This window comes from Microcaecilia unicolor, chromosome 4, assembly GCF_901765095.1.
Source record: "Microcaecilia unicolor chromosome 4, aMicUni1.1, whole genome shotgun sequence".
Classification (NCBI taxonomy): domain Eukaryota; kingdom Metazoa; phylum Chordata; class Amphibia; order Gymnophiona; family Siphonopidae; genus Microcaecilia; species Microcaecilia unicolor.
In genome coordinates this window covers 165,531,947-165,550,790 of record NC_044034.1, presented here as the reverse complement: position 1 = coordinate 165,550,790, position 18,844 = coordinate 165,531,947, and the positions used below count along the sequence as shown (strand labels likewise).

The window sequence follows — 18,844 nt, the reverse complement described above, 5'->3', positions numbered from 1 at the left end:
CGAAACAACTTACGGAATACCTAAATAAACACTCAATCCTGCACGAGTCTCAATCAGGATTTCGGTCAAATCACAGCACAGAAAGTTCTAGTGTCCGCAATGAACTCATTCAAACAAGCAATTGCAACTGGTAACAACATACTCCTACTACAATTCGACATGTCCAGCGCCTTCGACATGGTTAATCACGAAATACTTTCACATATACTAGAATACTTCGGAGTAGGAGGCACAGTTCTCAAATGCTTCAAAGGATTCCTGACCACCAGATCATACCAAGTAACAACAAACGCGGACAGATCACTCCCATGGACACCTGAATGTGGAGTACCCCAAGGATCCACCTCTCACCAACTTTATTCAACCTAATGATGATACTGTTAGCCAAACTTCTAGCCAATCAAAACCTCAACCCCTACATATATGCAGATGATGTCACAATTTACATCCCGTTCAAACATGATCTAAATGAAATCACCAACGAGATCAACCAAAGCCTCCAAATAATGCACATCTGGCCAGATGCATTACAACTAAAACTTAATGCAGAAAAAACCCCACAATGCCTTGTACTTACCTCACAATATAACACAAAAAACTTCTGCACCATAACCACACCATATTGTTCTCTTCCGGTTTCACAAAACTTGAAAATTCTTGGAGTCACCATTGATCGAAACCTCACTCTTGATGCCCACGTGAAAAACACTACGAAAAAGATGTTCTACTCCACGTGGAAACTCAAAAGAGTAAAACCTTTCTTCCCGAGATACATCTTCCGTACATTGGTACAGTCAATGGTAATAAGCCATCTGGATTACTGCAACGCACTGTACGCTGGCTGCAAAGAACAGACTATTAAAAAACTCCAGACTGCCCAGAATACGGCTGCCAGACTCATATATGGAAAAACTAAATATGAAAGTGCAAAACCCTTAAGAGAGAAACTTCACTGGCTCCCACCTAAGGAACGCATTGCATTCAAGATCTGCACGATTGTACACAGTATCATTCACGCAGACGCCCCAACCTACATGCTAAACCTCGTGGACCTACCTCCCAGAAACGCCAAAAGATCATCTCTCAAATTTCTCAACCTACACTTCCCCAGCTATAAAGGACTAAAATACAAGCTGATGCAAGCCACCATCTTCTCTTACATGAGCACGCAGTTATGGAATGCATTACCCACAGATCTGAAAACAATTGACAAAACAACTATCTTTCGCAAATCTCTGAAGACATATTTCTTCAACAAGGCCTACAATGAGAACCTACAGCCCCACTAATCCACTCCACCAACCCATTCAGTTATGAAAGCCCACCTTCTATAAATACCGTAATAAATTCCTTCCTTCTTCTTTTTTTTCTTAATTAATCTCTACACAATACTAACTATACTTGATATACTGGAATAACTATGTTAACAATACTGTGCAAGCCACTTTGAGCCTGCAAATAGGTGGGATAAGGTGGGATACAAATGCAATAAATAATAATAATAATAACAACCCCTTTTCCAAAAATGGGGAGGCTATAGAACTGGAGGACATGAAATTTAGTGGCAAGGGGGAACTGAAAAGCAACACTAGAAAATACATTTTCATAGAGAGGGTGGTGGATGCCTGGAATACCCTTCCACAGGAGGTGTTAGGAAAGAAAATTGTGATGGAATTCAAAAAGGTATGGGGTAAATACAGAGGATAACGGATGGAATAAAAGTATGAAGTATTCCACTCATTGTAAAACAAACTCAAATACTGGAAAAAAAGAGAGCGGGTTGTACCTGTTATTCTGCCCGTTCCCTCTCCCCCCTCCCCCCAGTGCTCTCTAACAACCAAGAGGTAGGGTAACACGCATGGAATGGCAGTTCAACCCTGCTCACCTCTCTAGGCAGACTAGATGGACCATTCTTGTATTTGTCTGTGTCAAGAATGGGGATCAAATACCTGAGACTTTCAAGGGAAGAAAGAGACACACATAGGTCTTGAGCAATACACGTGTTATTCTGGACTTACGCTCCAATCCACTGTGCTGCGAATCTCCCTCTCCAAGTCACTCCTTAGGACTAATGCGGGATTTGACTGCGTAACCATGTGCTGGAGGCCTGACTTAGCAATGGCTTTCCTGAAAACAATGAAGAAAGATGAGAGAAGAGACCCTCTACACAGATTTCAAGACAGACTTTCATAAACAATGGCTTCAGAAACCAGACAAACTCTTCAGAAGGCCTATCCCAATATTGAGATGTGTAAGGAAACAACCCTCTTTCTTATCCTTTAATTCTACCCAAACTTTAGCCTCAGAATTCCCCAAAACTCTAGGTGAGGCAGGATGACACCAGAGAGCATAAAGACCCTCGGGCCTGAAGAATGATGTGTTAACAATTGCTTTATGGATCTCTCACCAGCTTTGTTCCATTCAACATGACTCTTTTGATTACAATAATTAATCTGCAAGGGGTAGAGCACTATTGGCCTCAGATTACAACGATAGGGGCAATTTTAAACTGTCCACTTTTTACCTGCCGACTACATAGTACATTTCCCAGGGAAGGCATCCCTATACTTTCCCTTTTTGAAAAGTGTCCCATGTACCTCTATGCATTTTTTTCCCAAGAAAAATAACACTCAGATTTAAAAATAAAATCTATGTGCGTTATTTTCTGATCCTGCCCAAAACATGCCCTCTGATCCACTTCCCCCTAAGCATGACCAAAGTACAAGCGTTGTGGAACTCTGCCAGGCAATTTATGAGATTATTAACTTGGATAAGTGGCTTTGAAAAATTCTCTCTTTGTTATAATAACGAAGTCTATTACAATTTAATTTCCAAACAACAGCAATTTGGTTATGGAAAATAATGAAAATGTTATGAGTAAACATGGCATGTATTTGCCTGTTGTGAAAATCACATCAAGTGACATCCTTCCCAAAGCCCTCATCACATCATGTGACTTCCTCCTTTCTCCCCAAAGCTTTTGATCTGAGGGCTGATAAACTACTTTAAAAAAATGACCTGCCAATCATTTCAGGGCTAAAAATGGTAGCTGTTTAGTAAACTTACCCCTGCAAACAATTAAAGGTGACTTCACTGGCATAAACATTAGCTTTTCATTTGTATTTATTTTTTTTATAGCAGAGCATCTGATTAGCTGTCCTGATCATCTTTGTTTTATATCTGTACCAGTGGCATCATTGCCCTGGATGTGAAAAGGATAGGAATAAGTTTAATGAGCAAAGTAGAGCCAACCACTTGCCGCTCTCAGTGCCACTGCTGCCATGCTCACCCTAGGTTGTGCCAAACTCTGAGGAAAAGCAGATGTTGAAGCACAACATGGGAAATCCCAGGGCACAGCTTTTAAATGCCTGCTGAGAAATGAAGGTATTTTGCATGATAAACACGCCATGTTGTGACAAAGTACAGCCAGCACATGATTCATTTGAAAATGCCTCTATTACCTGGTAAGGAGCCAGTAAGACAGACAAAGCTGCAAGGTCCCAATTCCTAGATGAACTGATGGCACAGGGAGAAGGTGTCTCAGGTCATTAGGATTGGGGGGGAGGGGAGCATTTTGGGGCACGGTTAGAGCACTGCCGCTCCTTAAAATCTTGGACAAAACCCTCTGCTGCCTCAGGTACAAACTTAGATTGTAATCACTCTGGGGACAGAGAAATACCTTCTAAACCTGAATTTAAATTTACCTTGAACCACTATGGAAAAAGGCATGAGCTCAGTCTTAAAATCCCTCTAAAGGATGGATGAGATCCACTGTATTAAAAGTGAATAGGCCAATGGTGAAGCTAAGGGTGGGCCTGGGTGGGCCTAGGCCCGTCCATTCTTGCCTCAGGCCCACCCAGTCAGCAGCCCATGAGGCCCCCAAAACTCTTCAGTGGTGGTACCTCACTACTCTCTCTCCCTTTTCTCCACTCATGGCCTGGCATCTGCCCATCTTTCTCTGAAACCCCCTCTCCTGGTCTACCTCAGAGCTACTGCCGGTGGCTATTCCTATAGGCATCGTGTGCCGGCCCTGCAGGCATCTCTCTATCATGTCCTGCCCTCAATGATGTCACTTCTTGTTTTTTTGGCGGGGACGTGGTAGAAAGAACCCTGCAGGGCTGGCGCAGGTTGACTATAGGAATTGCGACGGGCAACGGCTCTGAGGTAGAACCGGGGGAGAGGGTTCAGAGAGAAACGAGCAGACATCAGATCATTAAAAACAACAACAACAACAACTATATTGTATGGATGTACAGGGGTAGGAGAGGGGGTGGGAAGGGCCCACCCAGGTTAACTCTGGGCCCACCCAAAATGGCAGGTCTGCCTACGCCTCTGGAATAGGCTATCTGACAAACCCAATTTAAAAAGTCCCACGTGAGCTTTTAAACTAGAGACTGGGGAAAGCTGATGGGTGCAAAAAAGCACACGGTTTGAGTTAACACATCCCATCGGGAGAATGTGACAACAATGTTATATAGCCTATGAGCTAGAATAAAGGGTAACATCTTGCAGGTAATCACAGTTGTGTGGCCAAAAGCTGGGAGATACACTAGAACAGAGGGTGATGGTTAGAGAAAGAAAAAGTGATAAGCAAGTAAAGTCGTGCAAACAGAGGCCAAATCATTTTTAATTGTAAGACTTAAAGTAATGGTGTAGATACAGTCAATGAATAAACGACCTTAGGATCTTTCTATATAATTTGCTAGGTTTGTATGTTGGCATCTTGCTTTTTCTTGAGCCACTTAATGAATGATTTTGTTTTCTTAGAGTGTATGTTTACTATCCCACCCAAAATTGTGCTGTGGGAATCATAATTAAAGAAGAGACAAATAAAATGTCTCCCCCCCCCCCCCTCCAACCTGAGCATTTGCCACAGGTGACTAAGTGCATAAACTGCATAGATGAGAATCTCTGATATCCCTGCAGGTAAACGTATCAGCATTTTAACCTGGGATTTGAAGTTGGTAAAAATATTTACCAGTACTTAAGACCAATAGTGTAACTAGACCTCAATTTTTAGGTGGGCCTGGGGGTGAACTGGGTGGGCACAACCCACACATTTCCTCTGCCTGCCACTCCCACACCTGCCCCCAAAGCAGTAAAAATTAATACTTTGGCTGGTGCGGATCCCCGGGCCCCACCAGCTGAAGAATGCTCTCTGGAGTCCTCCCTGAATAGTCTCATCCTCGCGGCAGTCCAGCAGCGCACTTCCAGCTGCCAACACCAGCACTGTCGCAACCCCAGCGCATGCTCAGTTCAACCAGCATTCCCCCATGCATGCATGGGAGTGCCAACTGAACTAAGGATGCATGGGAAGGGGGAGTATTGGTGTCAGCAGCTGGAAACATATTGCTTACAGCTTCGGGGATGAGACTAACTGGGGGGGGGGAGGGGGAGACTCCATAGAGGACCCTTCAGCTGGTGGGGCCCAGGGATCCCCACCAGCTACACTAATGATGTGCGCTGCCACTGGATGGGCCTGATACGAAACTGGGTGGGCCTACGCCACTACTTAAGATCCAGGACAAAAAATTTAAACCTATTATCAGCAGCGGCGTAGTCAAATTGGATTTGGGTCCCCCAAGGTCTGCTGGTTTGGTCCCCCAAGACACACCAGCAGAAGCCTTCCTCCAGTGCCATTTGCTGTTGCACAGCCTGCCCTGCTTCCCCATCCCTCCATGTGCATGCTCAGTTTTAGTGAAATTGAGCGTGCACGAGGCTTCATGCATGCTCAATTTCATTAAAACCAAGCATGCGTGCCGTGGGGGGAAGCAGGGCAGGCAGCTTGGCAGCAAAGACTGCTGGAGGAAAGCTTCTGCTGGTTGGGCTTGGGAAATCCCGCCAGCCCAGGTATGTGGTGTTGTGGCAGGGAGCGGAGAGCAGCAGGGAGGTGAGGTAAAATGTGCCCCCCCCCCCCCAAATTTAGGTACATGCCTGATTATCAGTAGGACTCTGACAGTAGAAAAATAGAGGAATCTGAGTCAAAGGTTTGGTGCACCAACTCCACAGTCCTGATTTTAAAACTGGGCAAACTGTTACTCCCTGTGCCAAGCGTGTGCCCTGTTTATCAGTGGCAGAGAAAAGCAGGAGCCACTTGCTGTCAGGAGTTGACTGAGGAGCATTAGCAGTATATGCATGAGAGCTGTGATGCCACCAAAGGAAGGTGGAAGTAAAAAAGAAAAAAAGAAAAGGGGTGGGGGGGCTTCTGACCCCCATTCCTGTGCCAAAGGAGATGGAAATGCGGCAGGGCCTTGAACGCTATAGCACTCAGAGGCCCCACATTTATTTATTTTTTTTTTATTTCCTTACTGCTGGATGAGCCACTGGAACCCTTCTGATCACCAGTGTCAGTGAGGCAAAGGGAAGGGATGGAGAAGATGGGCTGGATTGGCTGGTATGAAAAATAAATCCTCTGGGTCAGTATTTTGGTGCAATCCACTCCTAGAGAAAAGGTATATTCTCAGGTGCAAAGGGAGGTTGGTGGACTGGGTGTGTATATACATAAGCTATTTTGTTCCCAACATTTCTGAGAGGCCCTTACACTAGTACTGACATGAGAAAAAAAAAGTATCGATTTTCAAAAGCCACTAAGTGGCAAAGAGGCATATTTTCAAAGTACTTAGACTTATAAAGTTACATACCAACCTATGGAACTTTGTAAGTCTAAGTGCTTTAAAAATGAGCCCTAAAGACAACCAGTTATCTGTAGTCATATTTTCAGCAAAAGCTCACTAGCTAGATACATGACTGAAAATGTTTCTCAGCCTGGCTTGTCAAAATATGATTGGTTTGAGTTAGGATTGATATTTCTGTTACATGGCTAAATTTAGTGGTGAAAATCAGCTCTAATCAGCTAAGGGGGGGGGGGGGGGGAGTTATCAAGCCGTGTTAGGGCCATAAGTCATGTTAATTGACCCTTAACATTACTTAAGGTTGTCTTGCCCTAACGCAGCAATATTTAGTAATGAGATGCAAAACATATAAATGCATGTAAACCAGCTTATTACTATAAAAAAACATAACATGACTTGAAGCGAACATCAGGTGCCCACTGCATTGCTCTATAGCCATAAAATTACAGCTAGGGTTATTTTACCATGTCGGGAGCATTGGGCCTCAAAGCCACAGAGCTTAAAGCCAGATAATACTAACACAGGTGCAACTTCATTCCCTTCACACAGACTGGGCAATTCTGACATAAGACACAGCACTCTGAATACTATCACCTACCCCACAAGAGGTGAAACAGTACATGATTTAAACTTAAGTATGCAGGGCTTGGTTCAGGAGGTAATTATAGATTAACTGCTCCTTAATAGTGGCTATAATGTAGTCAAATTCAATGTCCGCATTTCAAAAATGTAAACTTTACAAAGGGGGACCTTACAACAACTTGACAGGATGTACTCCCACTGGGTGTACAACTGTACACATGTGAGTGTGGTGATCCAGAACACATGCTGTGTCCCAGTCAGTTGCACTCTATGGGGGGGGGGCTCTCTTCTCCCTTCAGCAGCAAGTCTCTCTCCTGCTGCTGTCGTCCAGCAAGCGATCTCTCCCACGATATATCTGCCTGCCTCCCCACCTGCTCTCTCTCTTGGACTTCAATGTTAGAGAACACGGCCAACCTCAAAACAGAGAAAAGTCAAAATGAGACAGGAAAGAGCTCACATAACTCAAAAGGATGACAATATCTCCTCCCGTTTAGCCTCTAAACAGGGTCATAGAAAAAACAGAAAGACAGAACCTACCCATTAGGCATTCTTTTCTATTTGTTTCTTTATAGGCAAATCTGTGCTAGAATGCCTAAAAATGAAAAACCTATTGACAGAGAATTAAGATACAGCTAGGAGAGTAGCATGCTTGCAATCTGCATAAAACCTACTCACATTCACCAGTTTAGAGGCTCAGAGTAAATATAAACACATATATTTTTGAAACTTAAATGTATGCGCCTAGTTTCCATCCATGACTTTAAAATCCCTCATTTTAATACAGGTAAAAAAAAATGCCCTTTGTGCAAGGTCATATGCACTTTCATGCAACTAAAGATTCACCAGAATAGATTCTGTAAATTTACCCACCTTACTCTATACCAGTGGTTCTTAACTCAGTCATCGGGACACATCTAGCCCGTCAGGTTTTCAGGATAACCACAATGAATATGAATGAGATAAATTTGCATGCACTACCTCCATTGTATGCAAATCTACCTCATGCATATTTATTGTGGGTATGCTGAAAACCTGACTGGCTAGGTGTGTCCCAAGGACTGGGTTGAGAACCCCTGCTCTATACCATACATGCACATATCCCAAGTCTGAAAATGTATCCATAAATATAAAATTCTATCAGTTCAGTCCAACAATGAACTTCAGGAACCTTTTCTAAAAGAAATAAAAACCAACAACAACAAAAAAATCATTAGATAAAACCCGGGCTTTGAAGAACACATCTTCTCTGTTACAATTATCTTACTATTCCCATTAGGAATATCATCAAACTGAAAAAGTATATTTGGCTAACTGTCTGACACAGGGAAACGGTCTGTGCAGCTGGTAACTACAAAGTGGAGCAGTATGGGCCACAGGACCAGCGAGTTGAAGGAGCATGCAGGGGAGATTAGCTAGACACAGCAAGAAGTGTGTTTAAACTGGATGTTGTGAGTGTGTGCTAATGGGAATGGATGAGTGGCTGGGGTATAGACTGAAGTACAAGGGCATCTGTGAAGGTGTAGATTGGGTATGGATGCACAGGTAGATAGGGCATATGCGAGTGGCTTTGTATGTGAGACCGGGTGAGAGAACAACTGTATGGGGAGTGAGCTGCTGTAGAACTGCAGTCCTCAAGAGCTGCAAATGGCTCAGGTTTTCGTGATGTTTAATGAATATGAACGAGATAGATTTGCATCTATACCACCTCTGTTGAATGCACATCTATTTCACACATATTTATTAAGAATATCCTGAAAATCTAAATCATTTCTGGCTCTCGAGGACAGAAAGCAAATAGTACTCGTGTAAGGCGTGTGGCTTGTGAGTGGGTGGAGTGTGTATGTGTGAATGGGTGTGAGTCCATGCACAAGCTCCATATGGCTGTAAGTGTGCACTTGGTGTGTGTGTGTGTGCAGATACGGCGAGTGGATTCCATGTTCATAGTATACTCTTTTTTGATGGTCTCTGCCTCCTTTTTCTCTAAATCTCTTTCCTGACAACTCTCCCTCTCTCACCCCTACTCTTTCCTGACCATCTTTCTCCTTAACCTTCTGCATCACTGCAGGCCCTTTTTTTCTGCTGGCAGGGGCTGGGAACCCCACTAGTAGTTTTGATACTCAGCATGTAGGAAACTGCAGCCACATATACTCACATAACTAATGTCAATGGGAAGACAGCCAATAGCCTTGACAATAGGCATTCTTGCTGTCACAAAACACACCCCATAAAGGAATCAAAACCACTGGAAAGGTAAAGAGCTATTCTGTTAAAAAGCTAAATAACTATATATGAAAGACAAATTTATCTCTTTGACTGGAGAATTTAATCCAGAAAAATTGTAGAGAAAAAAAAAAGTTAATACAAACATTAAATAGAGAGAAAATGTTTTGAGAACTAATTATTGAAACTGGGGAAGTGAAAATGACTAGTTTCTAGAATTTATCAAATTCTCAATGAAAACGAGAGGTTCTTAACACTGCCAAAAAAGGGGAAAATACTGCACAATTGAATTATCAGAGAAAGCTTGGCAGGATATATGAACCAGAGCCAAAATGGCTCCTATGTTCCCATTAATAATTGAAAACATAAATTGATAATGAGAAAGTATATGACATTTTAAAGGTCAGCAAAAATTGAGAACGGTGGTTGTGACTTGGAGACATTATGGGCAGATTGAAAGCTGCATACTTATGTGATAGGGCTCCTCAAATGTGAAACAAATAATTTGAAGCATCAAACATGGGTAGAAGTAATATAAATTCCAGAGATCATTCTTTTAGGAATGCTAATTTAAGAGAAATTAATTATATTTATGCTGGGTTCAGCTAGATTAACGATAGCAGTTAATGGAAGAACTCGGCATTGCTGAAGGCAGAAGAGTGACCAGAGAGAAGAGGTGGGATATGTGGAAACAATTTGTAGACTTATGAGAGGGCAGATTAGTAAGACTCCTGTCAAGCAGCAAGATGCAATATTCTGAATTTCAATATACAGACTAGATAAAAAAAAAAACATCCTCAGATAATCAGAAATGTAGCCCTTCTGAATTGCTCAATAACAACACAACTATTGATGTAATTGCTTGTTTTTTGTTTTTGTGCTGTTCTCAGAGCATGTGTAAAGGTGGTGAATGCCCTAGGTCAGTGGTCTCCAACTTTTTTCATGTAAAGGGCTGCAATGAATGCGAGAAAGCTCTGGGGACCACCAAAATATTTCAAGTTTACACATATATAGACTAGATTCTATATATGGCGCCTGAAAATTCTGTGCAGAAAAAAAAAATACACCTAGGTGTATTCTCTAAAGTACACCTAAATTTTATAGAATAGGCTTAAAGTTCCACGTGGTACACAGAATACTTCGAGCGTTGGTCCACGCCACTAAATGTAGTCACGGTCAGTTAGGCCAACTAAAACCTGGTGTAAATCCAAATACCTAAATTAGGCACAGAACGGATGTATTCTATAACAACACGCACAGCTTTAGAAACACCCATGACCCGTCCATTCCATGCTCATAACCATGCCCACTTTTCAACTAAGTGACTTAGAATTTATGTTCACCATACACTTAGACAGTAGTGCGCATAAAGTCTAATCAATGCCAATTAGTGCTAATTGCTTGTTAACATTCAATTATTAGAGACTAGTAAAAAAGCCCCGTTTCTGATGCAAATGAAACGGGGGCTAGCAAGGTTTTCTTCAGAGTGTGCATGTGGGAGTGTGTGTCCCTGCCCTCTCTCCCTCCCCCTCCCCCCTCCGAGTCCAGTCCTTCAGTGTTAAGTTTCCTGCTGTTCTGTGTTTTTGTTACAGAGAGAGTGAGGGCATCTCTCTCCCCTCCCCCCTCTGAGTCCTTCACTGTGTGAGATTTCGTGCTGTGCTGTTTTCCTTCACTCATGGGGAAACCGGATATCTCTGGCGCTTCACACTTCCGGCTGGAGGCTTCATAGAATGTTGGTCTTGCCTTTTATATATATAGATGATTAGCTTGTTAACTAATTAAATAATGCACATTATTATGGAATACGCTTTGATTTCCAAGCAGAAATCTCAGCGCAATACAAAGCATCCCAGGGATAAGACTATACTGGCTAAATAATACTGAATTTGGAAACTGCCTTTACCTGCTTTTTCAGGTATTAAACACTAGTACTAATATTGATTCTACAACACTTTAAAGGATATATTTTAAAAACTCGTCTTATTTTGGTTTGTCAGCAGTAGCAAATATCATAAATGAACGCCTGAGTCACACTTGAGAGCGCATGCTTGCAGTTACTATATCAAGTGATTATTAAACATGAAATATTGATTTTATAACACAGATAGGATATATTTAAACTCACTTAACTGTGGCTTGTCAGCTGTAGCAAATATCAGAAATGAGATACTTGTGTCTACATATTGTTTATTGAGGGCCACAACAGAGGACTTCAGGGGCCGCGGTACCCTTTGCACTGGAGACCACTGCCCTAGGCGAAATTCCAGCTTTATACCTCCCCCCGGAATAAACCTTTAGGCCTCTAGCCTACAGCACCCACTCCCCCTAAGACTTTGATAACTAATTCAACTCAATCTTGATCATCACAGAAACATCCAATAAAAATGCAGGTTAAGATATGTGCTGATGGTTGAATTTGTGTGGCTGTTTCTATCTATTGTTTCGTTTTGATTGCAGCAGCTTTTTTGCTACCCCCAAGAAGCTCCTGCCCTAGCAGCCTGCCTACTCTTTGCTAATGGTTGGGCTAGTCCTGTATAAATGTGATACAAAGAGAAAATTCAAAAAGAGAAAACTTTTCAAAGCTTCTGTGGGGCCACAGGATAACTAGAGCATTAAAGGGGAATCTAGGGAAACAAGAAAAGACAGAAAATAGAAATAGGGAAGATGAGGCCAAAAGAGGAATGTTGAATACATTATTTGCGTCTGTTGGGGAGTCCCAACCCATCATCCTTTCCAGGAAAAATCTGAAAAACTGACAAACTGAGGTGACTCATGAATAGATTGATAAATAAAACAGACACTATTCACTTAGGAGTTAATATTCAAAAATGCTTAACCAGGTAGGAGAGGCACCTGCCCAGGTAAGTCCCGCTGAGCTGGACAGCTGCCGATATCCAGCATCACTTAACCAGGCAGTGCCACTAAATAACGACTCTAATGGCCATTTCCTATCCAGCTAGGTTAGGGGTGGTCTGGGAATTGAGTTTGAGCGAAGCTGCTACTTAGCAGGGATATTCGTCCACTAACCGGCTAAGGGGTCCTCTTATAAGGCTGTGGGGAAAAAGGGCCTGCACTAGCGGCGGAGGCTGTTTTTCCCATGCCCTAGGGCCCTTTTTACCACAGCGGGCAAAAGGCCCCCAGACAAATATGGCCATGTGGTAAGAGAACTCTTACCGCGTGCCCATATGGCAGGGAGCTCTTACTGCCATCCACTGCCCGATTTCCACCAGGTTACTGCCACACAACCCATTTCTGGGGGTTTTCTTTTTCCCCCAGAAATGGCGCGCGCTCAGGGCGTTACTACCGCCGGCGTCACTTTGAGCTGGCAGTAGTCCTGATTTAGCGTTTGGTAAGCCTGCATTAGGCTTACCGACGCCTTATAAAAAGACCCCCTTAGTATGCTAACTTTATCTGCCGAGTTAACCGGGCACTGGTCTGAATATAGGCTAGTGACTGGTTAATTTACACTAACTGGAATATTCAATGCCGGAAGCTGGACATGCCCCCACACTGAACATCTGTGGTTAATAATGGCTTACAAGCTGTTAACCACTGCAGGCTGAACATTGGGCCCTTAAATTATAAAAGAAATTTGGCCCTTATTAGCTGCTCTGCAGATTCCCATCTATCACTAAAGAAAGAACTGAAAGGGTGCCCATGTAATACCCTTGTTCAGAAAGAACCTCAGAGGTGACCCAGGAAATACAGGCCAGTAAATCTAACTTCTCTGTTCCAGCAAATTTGGCATAGTGTTGGACCTTGATTGGTCTCCCCCATTCTTCCTTTTTATTTTTTGAGTTTACTTTCTGGTGTGTGCATTTGGGGGACCTTCTTCTCTTTATTTTGGTTCTATAGAACGTACTAAAAACAGAAGCATTAGTCACATGGGTTGGGGGATAATCATTGCGACTTCTGTAAAGGGACATCAATTTTTGCTCATCTGTTGGGAGCTCTTCGAGATGGCTGTGCACTTGGGCAAAGAGGATTTTCCAAAAGCTTTTGATGTTTCTCACCCAAAAGTGTTAATTAAATGAAGCTGAGTTGTGATAACAGGAAAAGTTTATATAAGGAACAAACTGCCGATTGAAAGAAGAAAAACAAAGGATAGATGTAAATGGCTTGTTTGAGATTCAGTTCCCAGGTCACAGCTTCTGCTCTTCAGGTTAACCAGAACTGAGGATACTGAGGTAGCAGCAATCACAGCGGTGGGGGGGGGAGAGAAGATTAGGAAGGAGTGTAAGAGGGTGTTTCAAAATAAATACTCATTGGACAGCTATCCTATTCATAAAAGATCTAGAAAAGGGAGTGAACAGTAAAATGACAGCTTGCAGAGGATAAAAATTATTCCCAATAATCAAAACCCAAGCCAGTGGTGAAGAGCTGTGAAAAGATCTCACAAAACTGAGTCAGGAACCAGATGAGTTTCATTTGTAATCGACTCTGATGAAGTGACTGAGCTGTGTTGTGATAGGGGGGGATATTGGGAATTTGATTGATATGTGCCCCTGAGGTGGTTTTGCCTTCTTCCTTTTCGTCACTTTCATATCTTTTGTTGTAGCTCCTTTTCCCTAACTCACTTATATAGTTTTTCTATACCGCCTTGATAGGACCCTCTAAAGGAGGTATATCAAAACATTTATAAATTTGAAACGATATATTTCTGTTGATATTGATTTGATTGATATCAGTAGTCCGCCTTTTTACATCTAGTTAGATATATTCTTTGATGCTCTATTGCCATGGCATTTGTGTTATTTCTATGCTTTCGAATAACCCTGCTTTGAATCTTGTTGATAAGAGGTGGGCATATAACTCCCATATTAAATTAAATATACAAGGGGTCCCAGACATCTCCTACACCTTAACAAGCCTTAATATGGCTGTGACCCCTTAGGAAAGAGATCTTGGATTCACTGTGGCTAGTTCTCAGTGTGCAGTAGTGGTCAAATCAGCTAACAAAGTTAGGATTACAGACAAAAAAAAAAACCTCATTTCACCTCATAGTGTGTCCGTATTTTGAATACTGTGAACGCAGGGTGCTTAGCAAATGAACAGAGAAGACAACACAGATGATACTGGGCTTGATGGACCTTTGGTCTGACTCAGTATATGAGTTCCTATGTTCTTATGTATGAAACCTCTTTCATAGAAAGGAAGAGTTGAAACATTGAGAATGTTATCCAGTGTTCAATGCACTTTGAAGTTGTAACTGCTAGAAATTAGAACAGCAGAGAGACAACCCTACAGAGGATGCTAGGCTAGAGAGAACCTGCTCTAACCTTTTTTTGTCAATTGCATATTAAAATAAATAAAATATCCGGGATGGTCCTGTGGTCCAGGCTGTACCACTGAGCTGCAGTGTGTAGAACGTGAATTCAAATCCCTTGACTGTCAGGGCTTGTTGGACATGGGTATAACTCTGAGATGTTGCACTGAAACCCAGGGAATATACCTGCTACAATGGCAATGCGAGGACAGGAGGGTGCAGTACCCCCCTTCAGTTCTCAGGGCAGCCCGGGCACTTGCAAACTGTCTATGCATGCCATTTGGGAAGGGGGTGGTGGTTTGTAGATTGTGGAATAAAACAAGGGCAAATAACAAACGTTACCTCATTACCACTTACCTGCAAATAAGAGAACACAAGAGAAAACTCACCTGATTAAAAACATTGTTCATATTCCTGATGCAGATGCATTCAGGAAAATACTTTGCATTTCCATTCATTGGAACCTCTTAGGATTTTGAGGACTTAGGCCAAATTTAATTTGTTTATTATTTCTTCTTCTTCTTAATTTACTTTGTATGAAGGTATATACTTGATTGACTTTAAAATGTGGCTTTTCTGTACAAGATTCTCTCTTTGCTTGGTTCTATTTCAAATTTCATAAATAATAAATTTTAAAAAACAAAACCTTATTTGTTCAACAAGACAGAAACATTTGTTGTCCTTCCAACCTCCCCGAAAATATACCTTATCTGAGTTTCTTAAATACTCTAGCAATGACCATAAAACACAAAAGAAAGTGAAGGAGGGAGGTAGAGGATCCTCCACCCCAAAATACATCAACCCATTTTCCTTATGCCTACAAATACGCAAACCCTTTGCTCTTTTTAGTATTCCCCAAAGCCTGCCCAAGAGCATTGTACAAGATGTGGGATTTACATACAGCTCAGCAGCCTCCACAGCTTCAGAAGAGGGATGACCAGAGTCCCCTGGATCAGAGGCTGGCCTACAGTGTAGCACACCATGTTCACACAATGTCTGTGACTTTTGTCTCTTGCTGGTTAGCTTCTGCCTCCTGGCCCATGGTCTCACCCTGCCAGGCTGGCACAAGCTCCACTTTTCCCCAGAACCAAAGTTGTCTCCACAAAGCTGCCGTTGGCTGAAACGTCTGTAATGGCCATGCAGCCCACTGGCACACTTGCTGTGTACAAAGTCCAGGGGCAGGAGGTGGGAGGAGCTGCGCCGCAGGCACCGGGGAGCTCGCAAAAAGTGTTTCAAAGCAAATGTGGACAGTATGGGATGCTCTACACCTCCTGCAGGTCCCAGCGGCTCAGGGAGTCTTTCCAGGTGTTGGTCCTTACCAGCAGTCACTATCTCCTCGGAATCAGACACAGATACCTCACTCCAGCTTCCCGCATCTTCCTGACCATGGTTCTTGTCCTTTATCTGGCACCCCTGTTCTGAGTCATTACTGGGTGCTGGAGTAGGCAAGGCAGACATTTTCCCACCTTCATCCTCCTCTTCCTCATTCATTTGGATTAAACTGGCCAGCAGCACAGATGGCCCAACAAGCTGGCTGTCAATAGTCCGCACCCTGCCTCCTTTGTTTTTCTGTACTGCAAACCTAGGGTTCAAGCAGGGTGTAACTGTACTAGATCGCCGTCTGTACCTGTTGTTTTTACTCCGGCTGCAAGGCAAGCCTAGGCACAGGGGAAGTCCCTGCAGCTGGGCACTGGAACTGCGTCTCTGTGACAGCAAGGCTGATGGCATCCCAACACTGGAACGCCGTCTTGCCTTTCCTGTGGGCACTGCTACACTAGTGCGTCTCTGCTGGCAGGAGGTCACTTTCTTCTTGAAGTGTCTTTTGAAGAAGGTTTCCATGGTGGGGTGTGGGGGTAGAGTCAGCAGGAAGAGAAATGTCAGTGCAGTGGCTGTTAACGCAGAAACCATGAAATTAACATTGTGTCCTGGAAATCTCTATGAAGTACTAACAAAGCTTTCATCACAATTAGGAGAGGCAGTAACAGCTAAACTACCCAGTGGTACAGTTCTCACAAGACCAGTACAACTTTAATAACTCAGTAATTCATTACTGTGAGATCACAGAGTGGGATCACCTAAACTAGGAAGGCACAAACACATATATACAATATTTTTCTAAAAACAACACACCAACACACATGGCAAACTCTTTGACAAGCCATCTCTTCATACTTTAGTCCACTCATTTGCGATGACCCGATTAGATTATGGTAACTCCCTCCTTTATGGATCTTGTAAACAGGATATTCATAGTCTTGAAATCATCCCACACTCAGCAGTGAAGCTTATAACAGGATCAAAATGTCATAACCACACCACTTATGATAGGTGAGCACTGGTTAACTATTGCTCATAGGATTACTTTCAAACTGCTTACTTTGGTTCATAAAGCCTTTCATTCTGGCATTCCTCTATATCTTTCCCATTTACTTATACCCTACGACCCTGTCAAGACCCTTCGTTTCTCTCAGGCCAATAATCTCATAGTCCCCTCCCTCTGTACTGTCTGCTAAAACTTTTCCTGTTCCTGTATCTTTATCGTGGTAGGTTCCACTTTGTGGAATGCTCTCCTCTCTGCTTTATGGCTTGAGGAGTCCTTTCTAAGGTTCAAATCTGGCCTGAAAATTTTTTTTATTTCAGAATGCATATCCTTCCTAGTTATCTGCCTTTGTGCTCGACGATGAATCTCTCAGTTCCTGCGGCTACTGATATAATTTCTTTCTTTCTATTACTTCTCTATACTGCTGAATCCACTGAATCTTATTATATTTCTTCTTTTGTATGTTGCAAACCACCTAGAAGAAAATGTTTGATGGGCGGTATATCAAAAGTTATTAAATTTGAACTCATTAAAATTAAAAATTGCATTAAAATATGTTCATTTAAACAAAAAAAAACTTCCAGAAAAGAAAAAAGAAAAATAAAACAGAAAAAGGAAAGTTATAACAAGGTGAAAAAAAGTACAAAAACAGTACCCAAGCATACAAAGAAAACCAAATATGTTTGACTTAAAGGGCACAATAACAAGCAAACATATACATACACAAAGACAAATTAACCAATAGGGCAAACTTCAAATCATAAAACACTATTAGACCTAATAATAAAAATATCCAAGCAAAAGGACTCAAAATAGCATTCTTAGAGCGAAATAGTTCTAGTCTCACTATAACCAAAGAGAGTCCTCCACAAAAAAAAAAAAATAACTATCTTATTTTATTTATTTAAAAAAAAATCATCTAAGAAAGTTTACAGCAAGAATAAACTGAACATAGGCAACAGATAATTACAGCAGTAAAAATATTCAAACAAAAATATATAATATGATATAGTACACTACCTAGAACATCAACAAAATTAGGGTGTAAGCAAAAATAGAGCAAAGAAAACCACCCCAAAGGGGTGGAGGTACACTGGTTCTTAAGTAAAAGGTTGCAGAAGTAAGAAGCAGGAAAGGTAGGCTCTTCTAAAAACTGGAGGAGACGTCTATAAAGAAACAATTCTTTATTGCAAGCGAAGTGACGACTCAACACAGTTGTGTTTCGGCGCTAGCTCGTGCCTTCTTCAGGAGTCTTATGATGTATAGCTGATTGTGTAAAGTCGATAGTTTGTTACAAAAAAACTTTCATATAAGGTATAAACTTCCACTGTCAGAACAGAGAAGTGCACCGTAGTGCAGCAATAGCTTCAATGAAGGAAAGGCTATTGCTACAATACGGTGCACTTCTCTGTTCTAACAGTGGAAGTTTATACACAGCTGTGTTGAGTTGTTGTCACTTCGCTTGCAATAAAGAATTGTTTCTTTATAGACGTCTCCTCCGGTTTGTAGAAGAGCCTACCTTCCTACTTCTTGCTTCTGTAAGCAAAAATAGAACACAGATAAGTGAGTAACAGGAGTTAGAAAATACGGGGATTAATTTAAAGAAGTCAGAAGGGTGCATTAACATAATCTCAGCTAGGGAAGGAGTGGAAAAGCAAGTCCTGTTATAGTATGTGCAGTCAGTGCATATGCGACGAGTTAATTTGTCCTTCCATTAAAGGCTTTTTCCTATTTATTATCCTTATGGCTTTAAGAGATCAGCACCATTTGAACCTTGGAACGCTGAGGTCCTTGATGTATCGTTTTAGTTTTAATTTCTCAATT

The 18,844-nt window shown here is 42.1% G+C and overlaps 1 protein-coding gene across 1 annotated transcript in view; it reads right to left on the bottom strand.

Moving 5' to 3' along the window:
- The window catches only part of DGKZ (diacylglycerol kinase zeta), a 226,978-nt gene that overhangs the window by 115,457 nt on the left and 92,677 nt on the right, over nt 1-18,844 (bottom strand). Inside the window, 1 exon segment of the mRNA XM_030200852.1 lies at nt 2,019-2,127. Within this exon segment, the coding sequence (XP_030056712.1) occupies nt 2,019-2,127 (109 nt within the window).